Consider the following 15,848-nt stretch of genomic DNA (forward strand, 5'->3'; position numbering starts at 1 on the left):
GTAAGATTTATACAAAGTGATTACAGTGCAAATGAACCTAAGTAGCTTCTGCACTGGGAATGTAAGTAGAAGTCAGAAAAACCTGTGGTGGGATCAGAGAATAATGAAAGAACCTCAAGACTACACAACCTCATGAAATGACAAGTTGATATGTATAGGTGAGCAAGCCTTATTCTCTATCTTAAAGCAACTAAGTTTCTCACATCAAAATGGAAATCAATCTAGCACTATTAAATGGATTAATTATGAGTGATATAATTCTTATATAAAATACAAAACCATAAAATTATTTAATTCATGAACATGATATGAGTACTATGCCTGTATGTTACCACAGGTGGTTTTTTTTCTTGCAGCAGGGACATTCTTCTTGTGCAGCTGCACAGTGATCACAAAGTACATAATGTTGACATGGATTCAGGATAATGCTACGATCACCCTCCTGACATACAACACACTTCTTTGACTGAAGCTGAAAAATCACCTGTAAAAAGATTATTGCACTCGGTGAAAATGATTCCAAAGCATACAGGTGTGTTCTAGCAGCTTTATCTAGCTTTATCTCCAGAGGTCCCTTCTAATGTCAATGATTCTATGCTTCAAGTCTGCACTGGCCTCTCTGACTACACAAAATTCTAGCAGGGAACCTCACCACCTACCTTCTAAACAAGTGAAAAGCAGGTAACTGTTTCATTTATTTAGGGTAACTATTTTTATTTATTTAGGTAGTGCCTGAAACGTTTGGGGTAAAAGCTGGCTTAAAATCTTTTTTTTAATCACCCCAAGAATTCTTGTAAACCACTTGTAATTTGTTCTGATAGCTGATCAAAAACTTAGAAGAATCCATCAGGTTGAGAAATCTGAACCATCCTCTATTCCAGAAAAGACAGACTTAATACTGAGAGCAATGTTGCTCTTTGAAATGAAATCTGGCATAAATATGTCATTGAAGGTTTCTGAGCTGCCAGTTTCAGTTTATCAAAAATAGTTATGCAGATGAAGAAACTCACCTCATCTATTGTTTCTAAATCTAAGTGCAGCCGATTTTGTAAGGAACGAAGCTTTGGCAAGGATATCTTTTCTATATCTCCATAATTTTTCATATAAGGTAATGTAGTAGATAGACAAGCAGCTAATTGCACCTTCAGCTTTTTTAAGTTATTTTCCACTTCCTCCTTCTTCTGAAGAGCGAGTTGCTTGTCCGCATCTGCGATGTTAGCACGTTCTTTTGCTTCTTGAGCCTCTTTCTGCCATGCCTCACATGCCTGGGAGAAAGATTTCCAGAATATAAAAAATAAATTTTTAAATTAACAATAGAAGAGCAAATTCAAAAACCTTCAAAGATGTAGGTAATCTCTAATTTTAGACATAGCAGTGCATTTACTGTCAATTTAACACTTCGCCCTACTTATCCTACCTTCTAATTAACAACTCTTCTTGTTTTGACTTAATGTAATTTTTAGGTATGTCACTGTTACTTGTCTGTAAACAGCCAGAAGCCTTTTTGGAGCTCTATAAATGGAACACATTTTAAGTGTTAAATTCATAATTTAATGTCAAGAGACATCAAAAACTATCAAAAAAATTTAGTACAGCTACTTAGCCACTCCTTCTCACAGAGACAACATGAAGAGAAGGAAAGGACTACAGAAAATGCACTAGACTGGCAGTTATCTACAACCTCAGTTTGACTGCTGAGATGGCTAGGTACTGTCCAGGTACACTACACAACCACAGCTGCTGGCATGCATCTACTTTTTTTGCGTGCTTATCATCTGAAAGAGGTATGGGCAGGAATGTATGTCTTTAGTTACTTAAACATCAAGATATGTTGCTGTTCAGACCTATCCTGAATATGTGTAAGTGTCCCTGTCTAGAGAGGCAGATCAACTTTCAGAAAATGAATTGCCGTTTAAAAAGCTCAGTTTATTTCATGCCACTAGCTCATTTTGAGGATGGAAAAAACGTTCCTTTGACAGATTGTAATAAAACTCTGGGTCCAGGGATAAAAAGAAAAGGAAGAGCAGTAGGAGCTGCTTATTTGTTAAAAAAAAAAAAAAAAGTAACTTAATATTACCATAAATGAGCGCACCTGTTTTACTTGTTGCCAAGATTCTTCCCATTGTTTTAGTTTTCTCTTGGCATCATCAAGTTCCTGTCTAACTCTAGTTAGTTCGTTCCCACTGGTGTTTGAACTTATTGAGGGAGTAGTGCCACTGCTTAGTACTGGGGATGGACTAGGAGAGAAATTCCCAGTTATAAAGTCCCAAATGCTCCCTGTAACACCATTCAAACCTGTAAAACAAAGGCAGAAAAAATAATCATTCTGCACACACTGCTGCAAAATGTTTCATGTGCAGAACAGATATGCCACATATGCAAAATTTATACTTGTATCTGCAGGACTCATGACATTATTTCACTACCTTCAGACATGTGACAGTCTGGAGAATGTTTACGGTATTAGAGCAACTCAGGAGACTTACGACATGTTTTTTTTCTTGCTGCTTTTAATAAAAGACAGTACAGTCCACAAAAGGAGAAGGAAGAGTGGGAATGAATTTGTATACAAAAAGCTTTGTTCATAGCAGCTCATACATAATTTTAATTCTTCCTCTTTCTCTGTTTTGTATTTTCCTTTAGCAAATGCTGCAGCTAAAATGCATTCCTCCTGCCTGTGTGCCAACTGCTACATTTTACCCCTTCCAAATGCCTCTGTAAATATCTCGCCTTCCAAGAATTCTTTTTTTCCCTTCCCTAGGAATGGAAGTTCACTCCTTGAACTTTCTGCCACATTTAACTCCATTATCAGTGGTGTTATGATTTATAATAGCTAGGCTTTGTTGTCCCGATTAAGTCCGAAGAAACATGCAAAGCCTTGGGCTGAACATTTCTTACCTGTCACTGAGTTCCCTCTTACAATATACAAAGTGCGGCTTTCAACTTACTTACCTAAAGAGCTGTGAGGAGAGGATGAGGTGCCTAACATACTATGTTCTGTCTTCAAAGGCTGAGGTTGCTGGTGGTGAGGAGCCGTAGTGGATGAAACAAAAGACTGAGACAGTGATTGTGAAAGAGAACTGAGTGGAGAGGTTGAAAGGGATGATGATGAATGTAAAGATGAGGAACGAACAAGAGAACCTGGAATATTGACAGGTGCTGAACTTCCCAGTAATCTTTGACCTATGTATGCATTAGAGGGGGGAAAAAAAAAAAAAATATTCGTTCCAAAGCAGTACACAGCTCTCTGTAAGTATTTTTCTGAAAAATGTATCAAATGTAAATTAAATTATATATTCAAATACCTGCCATTAAAAAAGAAAACTTTTATTTATCTCCTATTGCAAAAATATTTTTTAAAATGAACACTTGAAAGTAGTTTTCCAAGTGCCTGAAAACAGAATTTGTAGCTTTACACAGCAGTGGCTTCATCTGCAGCTACAAAGAAAGAGAAAACACTTTTCAGATTAAGTTATTCAATTTACTAATTTTTACAAACAACCAACGCAAGTGGAGAAACTGACTGAAACTTAAGGGAATAAGAAAAATTTGGGTTTTATTTTAACATATAAACTGGAGTTAAGCAAGTAAGACTACATACCTTGAAAATCATAGACACAGCTCAATTTCTTTCCTCTACATACTTTTGCTTTTGTTCCGTAGATTTTAAATATCAAATGTACTTAACTCTCTATGAAAACTGAGTTTGAAGCAAGGTAAAAATTAACAATAATTTAGACAAACAAATGCATTATTCGTAATTTCCCAGAATAATGATAATAATAAAAAATAGATATTTAAAAAATGATGTTCAATCATGCAGTTACTTAAACAAGCATGCACAGGTACAGTGCATTTTCCTGGTCACGAAAGAGTTCAATATTTACTGTGAAGATTTTATTCATCAATATGTTTGAATAGCAACTAAAAATTACATCACCTTTTCTTTAAAAAAATATAGCAGTCAAATGATTATACTTAAAGCAAGAGTCATGATTCTAGTTTTCTGGTTTTGCTTAAAACAGGTGAATTTATGTCATCAGACAAAACATCATTCCTTTTAGAAGTATTTCAAAACAAAAAGACAGGGATGCTCATTATAAACTGCACTGCCACAATGTCTTCAAAAAAATGTATCTTGAAATACTCATCAAATGTTACCAAGATCAGCCTCAAGACCAATTATATGAGGAGGATATAGGACAGACATATAACCACAGATGTACATAATATACCAGACAATAAATGTACACTGCTCTTCGCAAGAGGAGCAAGGAGCAAGATTAAAAAATCTGGCCAAGTAAGAATTCTCTTAAAAATTAAGAGCCAAAGTAAAGCCCCTAAACAAACACTGTATGAAATGATAGCAGAAGAACCATCTCTTTTCTGGTTCTTAAAGCAGTCTTCCAATCCAGTTGGATTTTGGCAAATACAGTCTGCCTGCATGTCTTGAGTTCATGGGGCAAGGTTTTGGTAGTGGAGGGGCGGGGCTGCAGGGGTGGCCAGGAGAGGCCAGGGGCTGCCCTGTGCTGGACCACAGCCAGTGCCAGCTGGCTCCAATGGACCCGCTGCAGGACACAGCTGTGCCCTTCAGCCACACTGGTGGCAAAAAAATGCCACACAGGCAGAGCAGGAGGGAACAAAAGGTGTGAGAAACAGCCCTGCACACACCAAGGTCAGGAAAGAAGGAAGGGGAGGCCATGCTCCAGTCACTGGAGCAGAGATTTCTCTGGAGCAGTGATTCCCCTGCAGCCCATGGAAGGCCTGGAAGAGACCAAGGTGGAGCAGATATTTCCCTGCACCCCGTGGAAGAGACTACAATACAAGCAGGAATTTCACTGTAGCCTGTGGACAGGACCAGGATGGAGCAGATGGATATTGCCTGAAGGAACTACAGCCTGTGGGCAGCCCATGCTGGTGCAAGTTCTCCTGACAGGAACTGCAGCCTGTGGAGAAGACCCATGCTGGAGCAGGGACAAGTGTGAGGAGGAAGAAGCAGCAGAGAGGAACTGTTATGAACTGATCACTACGCTCCATGGCCTTACGCTGCTCGGGATGGGAAGGGAGAGGTAGAAGAGTTGGGAATGAACTTGAGCCTAGGGAAAAGGTGACAGAGGTTGTTTTTGGTTTTCTCTTTGTTTCTCACCATTCAACTCTATTTTAATTGGCAAGAAATTAATTTTCCCCAAATCAAATCTGTTTTGCCCATGACAGCAACTGGTAAGTGATCTCCCTGTCTTTATCTTGACCCGCAAGCTTTTTCATCTTAATTTTCTCCCCCTGTCCCGCTGAGGAAGGGGAGCGAGAGAGCAGCTGGATAGGTGTCTGGCTACCCACCAAGGTCAACCTATTACACTGCATGAATTATCTTCCACATACAAATAAAATTGGTTACAGTATTTTCTTCCTGTTCCATACTTCATGGTACTTCCAATGAAGCATAATCATTCCTGCAGCATAGAACAAGGCAATAAGTGAAATACCAGTCAAACAAACTATAGCATCAGGAGAATTGTTGAGCCTGACATCACCAGCAGAGAAATAAATTTGAGATTGCACACATTATCAGTTTCTTTTCAGGTCTGTATGAAGGGAAATATCATGAACAATAATGGAAGATGTTCATAGGTAACGTATAAACTGTTCTGGTGAAGGAACAACCTGTTAGCATCATCACTGGACAGAAAATTGTAAGAAGTCAATCAATAAAAATAAATACAAAGCCCTAAAACCCCTGAAAATATTCGCCCTAATATTATTGATGAGAATCTACATAAAACTAGATGACTCCTTATTGAGACTGTAACATTTTGGGTCATTCTGTGTGGATTCCCTAATAACCTGAAGAATACAGGTATCACAAATACAGCCTCTACTAACTAAGAACCACCTTGGGAGAAAACACAGTCAAAGTGGGAGGGGCACCAGAGCTTGTAGCACTGTTGTCAAGATCTCAGAAATTAGTATTCCATGTAAGAAACATCTTAATCGGTACGATCCAGCACCAGTTTCTTCTAGCTCTTGCTATCAATAATTAAGCCACTGCTACAATCTGCCTAGATCTACTTGATGCCAAAACATCAACACCACCAAATGTGAATTGTAAACTGCTTCCCCAAATGCTCTGCTCAGATCTGAAGACAGAAGCATGTCACCAGTCACTTTACATAAGGCATCTGCAGCCCACTTTCAAATGAGCGAGCTGATGAAAAAGTCCCTTTCAAACCAAGTGACTTTCCTGAATTCTGTATTAGCTCTGAAGCTTCATATATCCACACACTACTGGGGTGATAAAATTAGTGATCTTGCCTAGAACTGTCCCCTTTCACTGCAAAGGAAGCACTTGGAGGAGGAAAAGTTTGAAGAAGAATCTCTCTGGACATCTGTGTTATTTCTGAAAAGAAGCAACTTACAGTTGCTTATAAAATATGCTTTCCTGACGGAGCAAGGGCACTTGATGTTCACTTGGGTCAAAATTATTTCCATGCCTTATGACAGTCTTGAATCTGTAATGCTTGGGTACTGTCCCTGTAGTCTGTACTATCCACTGCAGTCCCAGTGACAGCTTACATACTTAACAACATCAAATATATCGGTATATTTGTTAAGGCCAGTGGACTAAAGATATAATAATTATCTTAAAGGAAGAAAAATTGCATAATGTATAGAGACACTAAGTGCAAGCTTTTCCTCTTGGAGCAAGTCAGCAATAATAAACTAGAGTGCAGATATAGTTGTTTTACTCTTTGCTTATAGAGCCACAGGGCAAGAAGAACATAGGTGGAACACGTTTGCCATCCAAGAATACAGTTTCGTTTGTGCAAGTGGAAGCTTAACACATATGCACAACCAACTTAATGATCACTGTAGACCTCCTTCAAAGAAATGCTAGCAAAACAAATACCAGAAAATGAATATAATTATTACAAAAATGTGTCTCTTCTCTTGTTCTATGACTCTCAAAGGAATATGGTAACGAAATTATAGTTCCTCAGTTCTCACTTCCTTTTTTTTTATTGTTTTTCCTCTTGGTTATTTTATTTTTTCTACTTTCACAAAGAAAAGGTGGTGTTTTAATTTCTTGATGTTCCCCCCCTTCATCCTTCCTTCCTGCTCTCTCTTCCCTGCACTGGTCTCCTTTGCTATGTCTTCCTCTCCTCTGCTTTCCCAGAATAGGCCAAATGGCTGAATACTTCCCAACAGGCCTTCCAGTAAATTGATCATTCCAGGTTAGATTCATAGAAAGATTAAGTCCTTAACTTGCAAGTATTAAAATCCTAAAGGTTGCTAGCTCCTTCTCCTCAAGTATTGTCCCCACTCCCCCTCTTGACAGCCACCTAACCATGGAAGTACTTGTCAGTCCCCACAGCACATACTGCCTGCTGTCATTTGCAGCACTCAACATGCAGGCAGTCAAGCTCGAGCATAATGCCGTGCTGTAAATGCATATAAGTCCTTCCATCAACTATTATGCCCATGGGCCCAAGTCATTCAGCATGCTAAAAAAAACCCAACTAAAACATTTAATAGACATGCCTTGCAAAATACAGACAGGATGATAGCAGTGCAATCCCTGTACACCACAAAGTTCAACCACTGGAGCAAAACTGAGGACTTTTCTTCAGTGTCTTTGCTGTCTAACTATTTTGATGAGTAAAAGTTTAGAAAGGTAAGAAAGAAAGATATTTTAAATGAGTATAATTTTACAAACTGGACCTCTTACTTGCTAATCCAAGGTCACTGCTTTCTTGATCTTCTAATTCTCTATCTATGGATGCGACGTTCACATCATTAAAACGCAAATCTAAAGCAGAACCTGTTAAACAAAACATTGTATCAATGAATTATCCTTAAATTATCCATAAAACTATAATTATGGCTGAAATGAGGAAACTTTACTTGACTATTTTTGTTAGTGTTTCCATCATAGAACTCTTTTGCATTTAGGTCATGATCTTAAGTGTACTACAGACACACAGTGAAAGATATCCTCTGTATTTTCTAAAAGGGAAACCTTTCATATATAAGCTATTGCAGCTCTTCAAGCTGGTGAGATGAATAGAGGATAATGGAGAGGTGGCTATCTATCTGGATTTTCAATAAATCTGTGTCACCTGTTAGGCTTAGATGTTCATCAACAGAAAAAGAGGAAAAAAAAATTTGGATAGCTATGTAAATATATTTTTTATTATTATTGAATAAAACCAGGTATTATACCTGAGGAAAGGCACTGTAAATGCCCCTTACAACAGTTAGCCCTTGGGGTAACAAAATTACATATTAGGGCATACAGATGTAAGGAATGTCAGAATATTCAAATGAAAATGTGCAATATTTTAACATAAATAAAGTAAAAATCAAACCCCAATATTTCATTTAGAATCAACAGTTAGACTGCCTTTCATTTTAAGGCTTATGTTGGTCTAAAGTTTCTCTGGGCAATGTCATGAAAAAGTTCTTTTCAGTATACTTCTTAGTAGGTTCACCATTTATAAAGTGTTAGAAGATGGGTATTTTTTTTCCTTCTTCCTCTTAAATTCTTTTCTGCACAGAAAGGAGTGTGATTAAGGAATTTATCCCTCTGTATGTATACTTTAACTAATGTCGAACAACTGCACAGTCAGGAAGACAGGAGAGAAGTCTGCATAAATATTTATTTTACAGATAGGAAAGTGACTAACCCAGTCACTATGGTCAGTGATAGTGATCACCTTTCTAAAGAATTTCTAGACTTTATGTTGAAAATCATTATTAAAACCTGGTACAAAGCCTAAATGAGTTGAAAAGGAACAAACAGAAATCAAAAGACACACTGGCTTGTGTAAAAGTTTCCAGAAGATCCAAAAGGGATCTCTTGATCCCTTTGGAATTAGACTGATTCCTCTCTCATAGCCTAGTCCTAAACATTAGGCACTGTAAACTGCAGAAAATCTTTGGCAGAAGCACTAGACAGTTGTAAAAGTGCTAAAAGTCAGAAACTGAAAGGACCATTTGGATCATTAATACAAGATCAGAGCAGCATTATTATGTACAGGCATTTTCTAATGTTGACTAGGCTATCTAACGGACTCCACAGTCTCGGAGCTCCAGATAATACATAAAGTGAGTTACTGACCTAGAAGCAGGCTCCACAGAACAGTGCTACTGCCTAAGCTGTCCAGAACAAAATACCAGCCAAGAGATAAAGTTCACATACTACACAATGATGCTGACGACAAAGAAACCTGAGAGTTAACATAGCTCTTTGTGAAGAGTTACTAGTCTGGGTCTCAAAAAGCAACACAACTTTATTAGTATGGAGTTGTGCCCAAACAATAATCCTTATCTTTCAGCAGTACTGACAAAGCAGCTTGGTGTCCAACAGTCAGAGGGAGGAAGCTCTCCCTGCATCATTATTTTGGCCTGAAGGGACATGCCCTAGCTTTTCAAAGTTTTCCAGCAATAACCTTCTCTTGGAGACAGGTGCCTAAGCCAGTCCTTCTATACAATAGAGTAAGGAGGGGAGATTAGAGTGGCCACAAGTGCTGTGTGAAACCCAGATTAGAAGTCCCTCTTCCATATCGGGTTTCGGATTCCCATGCTGCACTGTGTCTTCCCTACTTTTGCCTTTTATATGGGTAAGGGCCTTTTATCTGCAACACTGTAGCCTGCCTATCTTGCCCTGTCACCCAGCTGCTCTGGTAGTGCCTTTTTTGTTCTCATGCTCACTATCTTGTTAGGCTCACCATCTGGCACCTGCCAACCCTCAGAGCATTGTTATGTAGGTTCTCAGGGGAAGTGACTGCCGCTGGTGTGAGAATAACGGTTCCTTTCTCCCCTTCTCCTACTCCTGATTGCAGCTTTTGATTTACATTAGAGGGACCCAATAACATCTTTGGACACAGCTCAACAATCAATTAGCATGCAACACCATCCATTGACCAAAGTGTGCTCCAATTAACACTAATAGCATCATAAGCTGGAAGAGTCCATAAGGAGTTTCTGATGGTCTGGATGAAAAACTATAGTTGATACTGTTAATATGTGAAAAGTATTATGTGGGAGAGAACCAGCTGCTGCACTGGAGAGGATGCTCGACTGCCCTGCCTGTCACTTCTTTTCCCACCTGGCTGCTGGGACAGTTTGCTCCTTCCGTTTCTTCTATCTCTCTTTTCTTACGTTTCTATATTTATCTGGAAATAATTTTCACCAATATGTGCTGTCAGCTATGCAAACCACTAATAAATCTTCACACATGTGAACCTGTGTCAACATCCTTTGTCAAAAACTGCCCTACACCTGTGAAAGCAAACCTCTCATCGCTATGTTGCAGGATATTCTGGGAGAGATCCCTCTCACTTTCACCAAGTGAAGCTGTTCCTTTCAAAAAATTCAAAATTCTCTCAAATCATGAAAAGAGAGGCTTTAAAATCCCATCATTAGCACTGTCATTATCTTTGAACAAGGAAACAAACTTTTATTCATGCTCTTGCAATTCCCTACATCACCCAGATGCTATTAATATTTGAAGTTATTGGCAGTGTCTGGCTCAGTATGTTGCTATGCAAGTACGACAAGCAGCAACAAAACAAAATGAGGCTGATATAAATCATACTGCTTAAATAGTAGATCAAATCTAAGCCTGCACCCTTTCTAAATCACTAACCTGTCATGTTCTCCTCATGTGAGGCCTTAACTCATTCTGCCACACTCGTCCTCCCCTACCACAAAAAGGACTGACATGTCTCCTTACAGTTTACTATCTAGATTTTTGAAGCTCCATTTCTGATACCCTCTGGCTCTCTCAGATTCCACCTCACATAGTGGAAAGTCAGTGGAGTGCAAGGAGAGAACACAGACAGCATCTTAAGATCACAACATATATAGGAAGCAAATGGAGAGATACCAATTTTCCTTGAATGGCAAGTCCCAGACAAGCAAAATCCCCATGCTTGAGTATCCAATAGAAAGCAACGGAAGCAACCAAAACATTCCCAGGGGGAGGTCCACCCAGAACCTAAAACAACAGGGTGGCATCTCAGGCTGCCAGATGTCCCCTAACGGTAAGGTCCCACGTTCTCCTTACTACCACTTGATTCGTTTCCCTTCACTGCTGCCTTTTCTCTATTTATTCCTCTCTAAATATGTCTCCTTTACCAATTTGCTTATCTAATTTCTCTATTCTCTTTTTTTTTTTTTTTTTTTAATTTCCAGGAGGATTTCAAACACCCTGCAGTTTTTACATTCTCAGATTATATTTCCTTTTTTTTTACCAGAACAAAATCAGACAACTCAACCACCCTCCCTTGACTCTGACAGGAGTAGACTGCAACAATGTACCTTCTTTCCCTCCATCATTCCTCAGTTTTCAACATATTGTCCCAGCCTCAATGCTAAATACTAGTTCTATCTGATTGGTGTGCTTATCCCCAACTCCCCTGCACCTTTCTCTTCCCCAACTCTTGGGGACTGTTACTCAGGGAGCAGACAGACAGGGCTTGGAGCTCCCTGTGAGATCAAGATAAAGGGCCACAGAAAGGTCTCCAGAGTCCACTGTCTGACAAAGCTTCCTCAGTTCTTGCTAATGTAACTCTCCTGCATTTCCCCTAATCCGTTACCCAAACCCATTCATCCTTTTTTTTGCATAATCACCTAGCCCCTACCCTTGCTGTAGCTTTTTTTCTACCCCTTTTTAAAAATTATTCTTCAATCCACCACTTCCTACAAGAACACTACGTATTTATTTTCTGTTCTACAATAACATCTTAATTTTCTGCTCTATTCAGATTGTGTGCAGCACTTTATTTTCAATGCCAAACTGTTTATCCATGAAGCAGAACTCTGGAAAAAGAATTTTTATATATATCTAAATACATATAAGGAAAGAAACTAAAATCTATACAGTTACTATAAAGTACACTAACTTATACATACACAAGATGTGTACTTTATGACTCACGTTCTGTTAACAAACATAACATACTGAAAACTGTTTTAGAAAAACCTCTGTAGACAGCAGAGGCATATTCTAACTCGGAGGAACCAAGAGCCTCTTATAGTCAATAAAATAATCACACTGGGACATGGGAAACAGCGTATCACTGTTAAATGACTTTGCAACACTTGTTCAGTATACTATGATTTAAAAATTAGCACCACATCTAGTATACAGAAATTAGACTGTGGTTTTTATTGTTATATGAGTAACTTGTTACTGCCAACTAGCCTCTACTTATTCCAGAAGCAATGTTTATCTTGACAAAAATGTGATTTCATTCCATAGTATATCTTAAAATATTAACCGTAACCTGATGGAATTATATTACTTGCATAGAATAAAAACTAAAATTCTGCTTTTTCTAATTCTGACATTTTCAGTTCTAACACACAGATCCTCAAACAAGTGTTTAAGAAAAGCAAGCTATAATACTTATGAGACTGCAGAAAAAGATCCATCATTTAATATTGTGCATGGATTTCTTTCCTAAAAAAATTAAAAGAGCAAATGCCTAACTTACCATGCCGAAGTGCTGACTCACTGTCTGCAGTCTCCTGGTCGCTGCTACACATCGATTTAAACACAGAAAGCTTCAAGTACACCAGCTAATCACAGCAACTCCCTGATCATGTGACTTACACCACAGAAAGTGAAATACAGCATCTTTCAAATCACAACATTCCCTGCCACAGCCTCCTGAATAAACCAGATTTAGTGTAAAAGTGCCACAAATTTCAACAAGTTTGTGGATAACACTAAATTAAGGGGAGCAGCTGATACAATCGATGAGAGGACAGGACTGCTGTCCTCTCAAAAGGCTGGAGAACTGGACTGGCGGAAACCTCACACAGTTCTACAAAGTCAAACACAACAATGCTGCAGCTGGCAGAGAATAATCCCTTGCAACAGTATAGGCTGGTAGTCAAACGGTCAGAAAGCAGCACTGCAGAAAAAAATCCAGGAATCCTGACAAATGACACGTTCAGCACGGTCTGTGGCAATAAAAGCTAACAGCGTATCAGCCTGCCTTAGTAAAAGTGTAGCCAGCAGGTTGGGGAAGTGATTATTCCTCTCTATCCAGCACCTGTGAGACCACAGCAGGAGTACCATGAGCAGTTTTGAAGTTCCCAGTGTCTAATTATTATTGAAATATTTACCTCCTTTTACCATTTTCCACATAAACAGTCTAGCTGGTTGGAAGCATGGGAAAGGCTCTGGGGTAGTAACAGAAATTTTGGAAGTGAGTATTTCCCAGCATCTGCCTTGTGTACCCAGAAAGCAAGGGCTTCTCCTCTTTGTGTCCTTTCAGATCTGATCCACATAGTGTGAACAAAAGATTTTGTCCTTGAACATACAAATAACCAGACTGGAGAATATGCAGTCAGCCATAGAAAAATCTCCCATTTTCATGTGAACATGGTAAGATCTGTAATTGCACCTGCTATGGTAAAATAAAATAAAATAAAGTCAAATCTCATCAGCCCATCAACAGAAGTTGGGGAGACAGTACTTCTAGTAACACAGTGAGTTGCATTACGAAGGTTTAACACATTTTTTTTAAATCATTGGCCAATACCAATGCCAAAATTCCAGTTTAAATGTCCCATTCACTCATTCCTATGCTCACATTGGAGACCTTGTGAAAAATAATGATTTTTGCAGAAAATATTTAAATTGAATTTCAGATATTGCTTTTAATTACATATAATAAAGCAGGTGTGTACAACATTACTGTCTTTACCAATAAGCTTTTTGAATCTATGCTGAAACAAGAAGAACTTGAATAATGCAACAAAACATGTACAATCAGAGACTTACCTATTACCGATTCAACTGTGTTACTGCCAGAATAGAATGGGAGAGCTTTGGCACTGACAGAAGAGACAGTTGTAGGAGATGAACTATCTGATCCAACACTGGAGGCCAGACTGGAAGTTATACTTGAAGCGAGTGGGTTAACCACTGAAAAAACACTAAGATGGTTCTGTTAAAAAAACCCAAACAACATATGTATACACACATAAACACACTTACACAGATGTATGTACAAACATATAAAATAAACAGAATGTATTTTTTTGAAGTAGTTACTTTAATTCCAACAGAAAGAAATCCAGACGAACCCTCTGAATTAATAGATTAGGATCATTTTCATTATCATTTACAATTAAGTGCATCTCTCCAAAGTGGCTGGACATCACTACCATAAAAGGGAATTCAGCTTTCAGAAAAAAGGTATTTAAATACTTGCAAATAAGCTCTACAAACATAATTAGTTAGCTGAAGTTTGATGCTCCTTTTCAAAAGGAAAACATCTATTGAGGAATTGTACCATTTCATTATGCATTCATACAAAAATTACATACTATATTCATTTTTTTAATCTGCAAATTTTCTCATTTAATCTAAATGCAATTGGTGCATAAACTGATCTTTGGTTTAGATAGTTGAGAAACATGACTGCACTGCACACATGTATCACATTATATAATGACCTCTACCTGTGCTACTTATTTCTAGCTCAACTTTTCTTTTAATACAAATGACACATTTAAATTATAAAATGTAAGAAATGCAAACAATATGTAACCATGTAACATCCTAAACTGGAAAATAACTTCACAAAGTCTACAGGCACTTGGTGCAGAGTTTCCAGTATATTAATTCCTTTTATTATTTATTTATTCCCTCCAATCTTTTAGTTAACAAAACCAACATTTAACTGTGACAGAATCAATCCACAGATCCTCTGTGTGACCAGCAGTGATTGTGCAGTATCTAGTCTCCTGATTTGTACCAATACTACAGAAAATTTCTATTTCAAGGCTAGATACAGTGCAAGATTGAGGATGATAATGACCATGAGAATGAATGATTTTTTCTTTAAAAATAGCCACAAACTGAAATACAGCAAGTTTCACTCAGATACCAAAAATTTTTTACTGCGATGGAGGCCAAACACTGGAACATGTTGCCCAAAGAGGCTGTGGAGTCTTCATTTTTGGAGATACTCAAAACACTATTAGACAAGGCACTGAGCAACCTGCTCCAGCTGACCCCACTTTGACAAAGGGACAGATGGACTACAGACTTCCAGAGAATCACCAAATGGTTTGGGTTGGAAGAGACCCTTAAAGATCATCTAGTCCCACCCCCCTGCCGTGGGTAGGGACATCTTTCACTAGATTAAATGCTTGAAATGATGCTGAAAGCCCCACCTAACCTGACCTTGAATGCCTCCAGGGATGGGGCTTCCACCACCTCTCTGGCCAACCTGTTCCAGTGCTTCACCACCCTCATCGTAAAAAATTTTTTCCTTATGTCTAGTCTAAATCTACCCTCTTTTAGTTTAAAACCATTACTCCTTGTTCTGTCACAGCAGACCCCGCTAAAAAGTCTGTCCCCATCTCTCATACAGGCCCCCTTCAGGTATTGGAAGGCCGCAATGAGGTCACCTCGAAGCCTCCTCTTCTCCAGGCTGAACAACTCCAACTCTCTCAGCCCATCTTCATAGGAGAGGTGCTCCAACCCATGGATCATTTTCGTTGCCCTCCTCTGGACCTTCTCCAACAGGTCCATGTCTTTCCTCTGCTGAGGGCTCCAGAGCTGGATGCAATACTCCAGGTGGGGTCTCATCAGAGCAGAGCAGAGGGGCAGAATTACCTCCCTCGACCTGCTGGCCACACTTCTCTTGATGCAGCCCAGGATGCAGTTGGCCTTCTGAGCTGCGATTGCACATTGCTGACTCATGTCTAGCCTGTCACCCACCAGCACTCCCAAGTCCTTCTCCGCAGGGCTGCTCTCAATCACATCATCCCCCAGCCTGTACTGATGCTGGGTGCTGCCTTGACCCAGGTGCAGGACCTTGCAC

At 38.9% G+C, this 15,848-nt stretch overlaps 1 protein-coding gene across 1 annotated transcript; it reads right to left on the reverse strand.

Moving 5' to 3' along the window:
• Positions 1-332: 332 nt before the first annotated feature.
• Positions 333-14,175, reverse strand: LOC104155645 (putative E3 ubiquitin-protein ligase UNKL; the record flags this gene model as incomplete). Its single annotated transcript, XM_009704207.1, has 7 exons — positions 14,101-14,175; positions 13,796-13,961; positions 7,724-7,816; positions 2,953-3,183; positions 2,093-2,295; positions 1,011-1,265; positions 333-484 (listed from the first exon to the last, which is right to left on the reverse strand). Coding segments are annotated over exons 1-7 (1,175 nt in total), but the record flags the coding sequence as incomplete, so codon positions are not given.
• Positions 14,176-15,848: the final 1,673 nt, after the last annotated feature.

This window comes from Cariama cristata, unplaced genomic scaffold (genome assembly GCF_000690535.1).
Source record: "Cariama cristata isolate BGI_N322 unplaced genomic scaffold, ASM69053v1 scaffold2387, whole genome shotgun sequence".
Classification (NCBI taxonomy): Eukaryota; Metazoa; Chordata; class Aves; order Cariamiformes; family Cariamidae; genus Cariama; species Cariama cristata.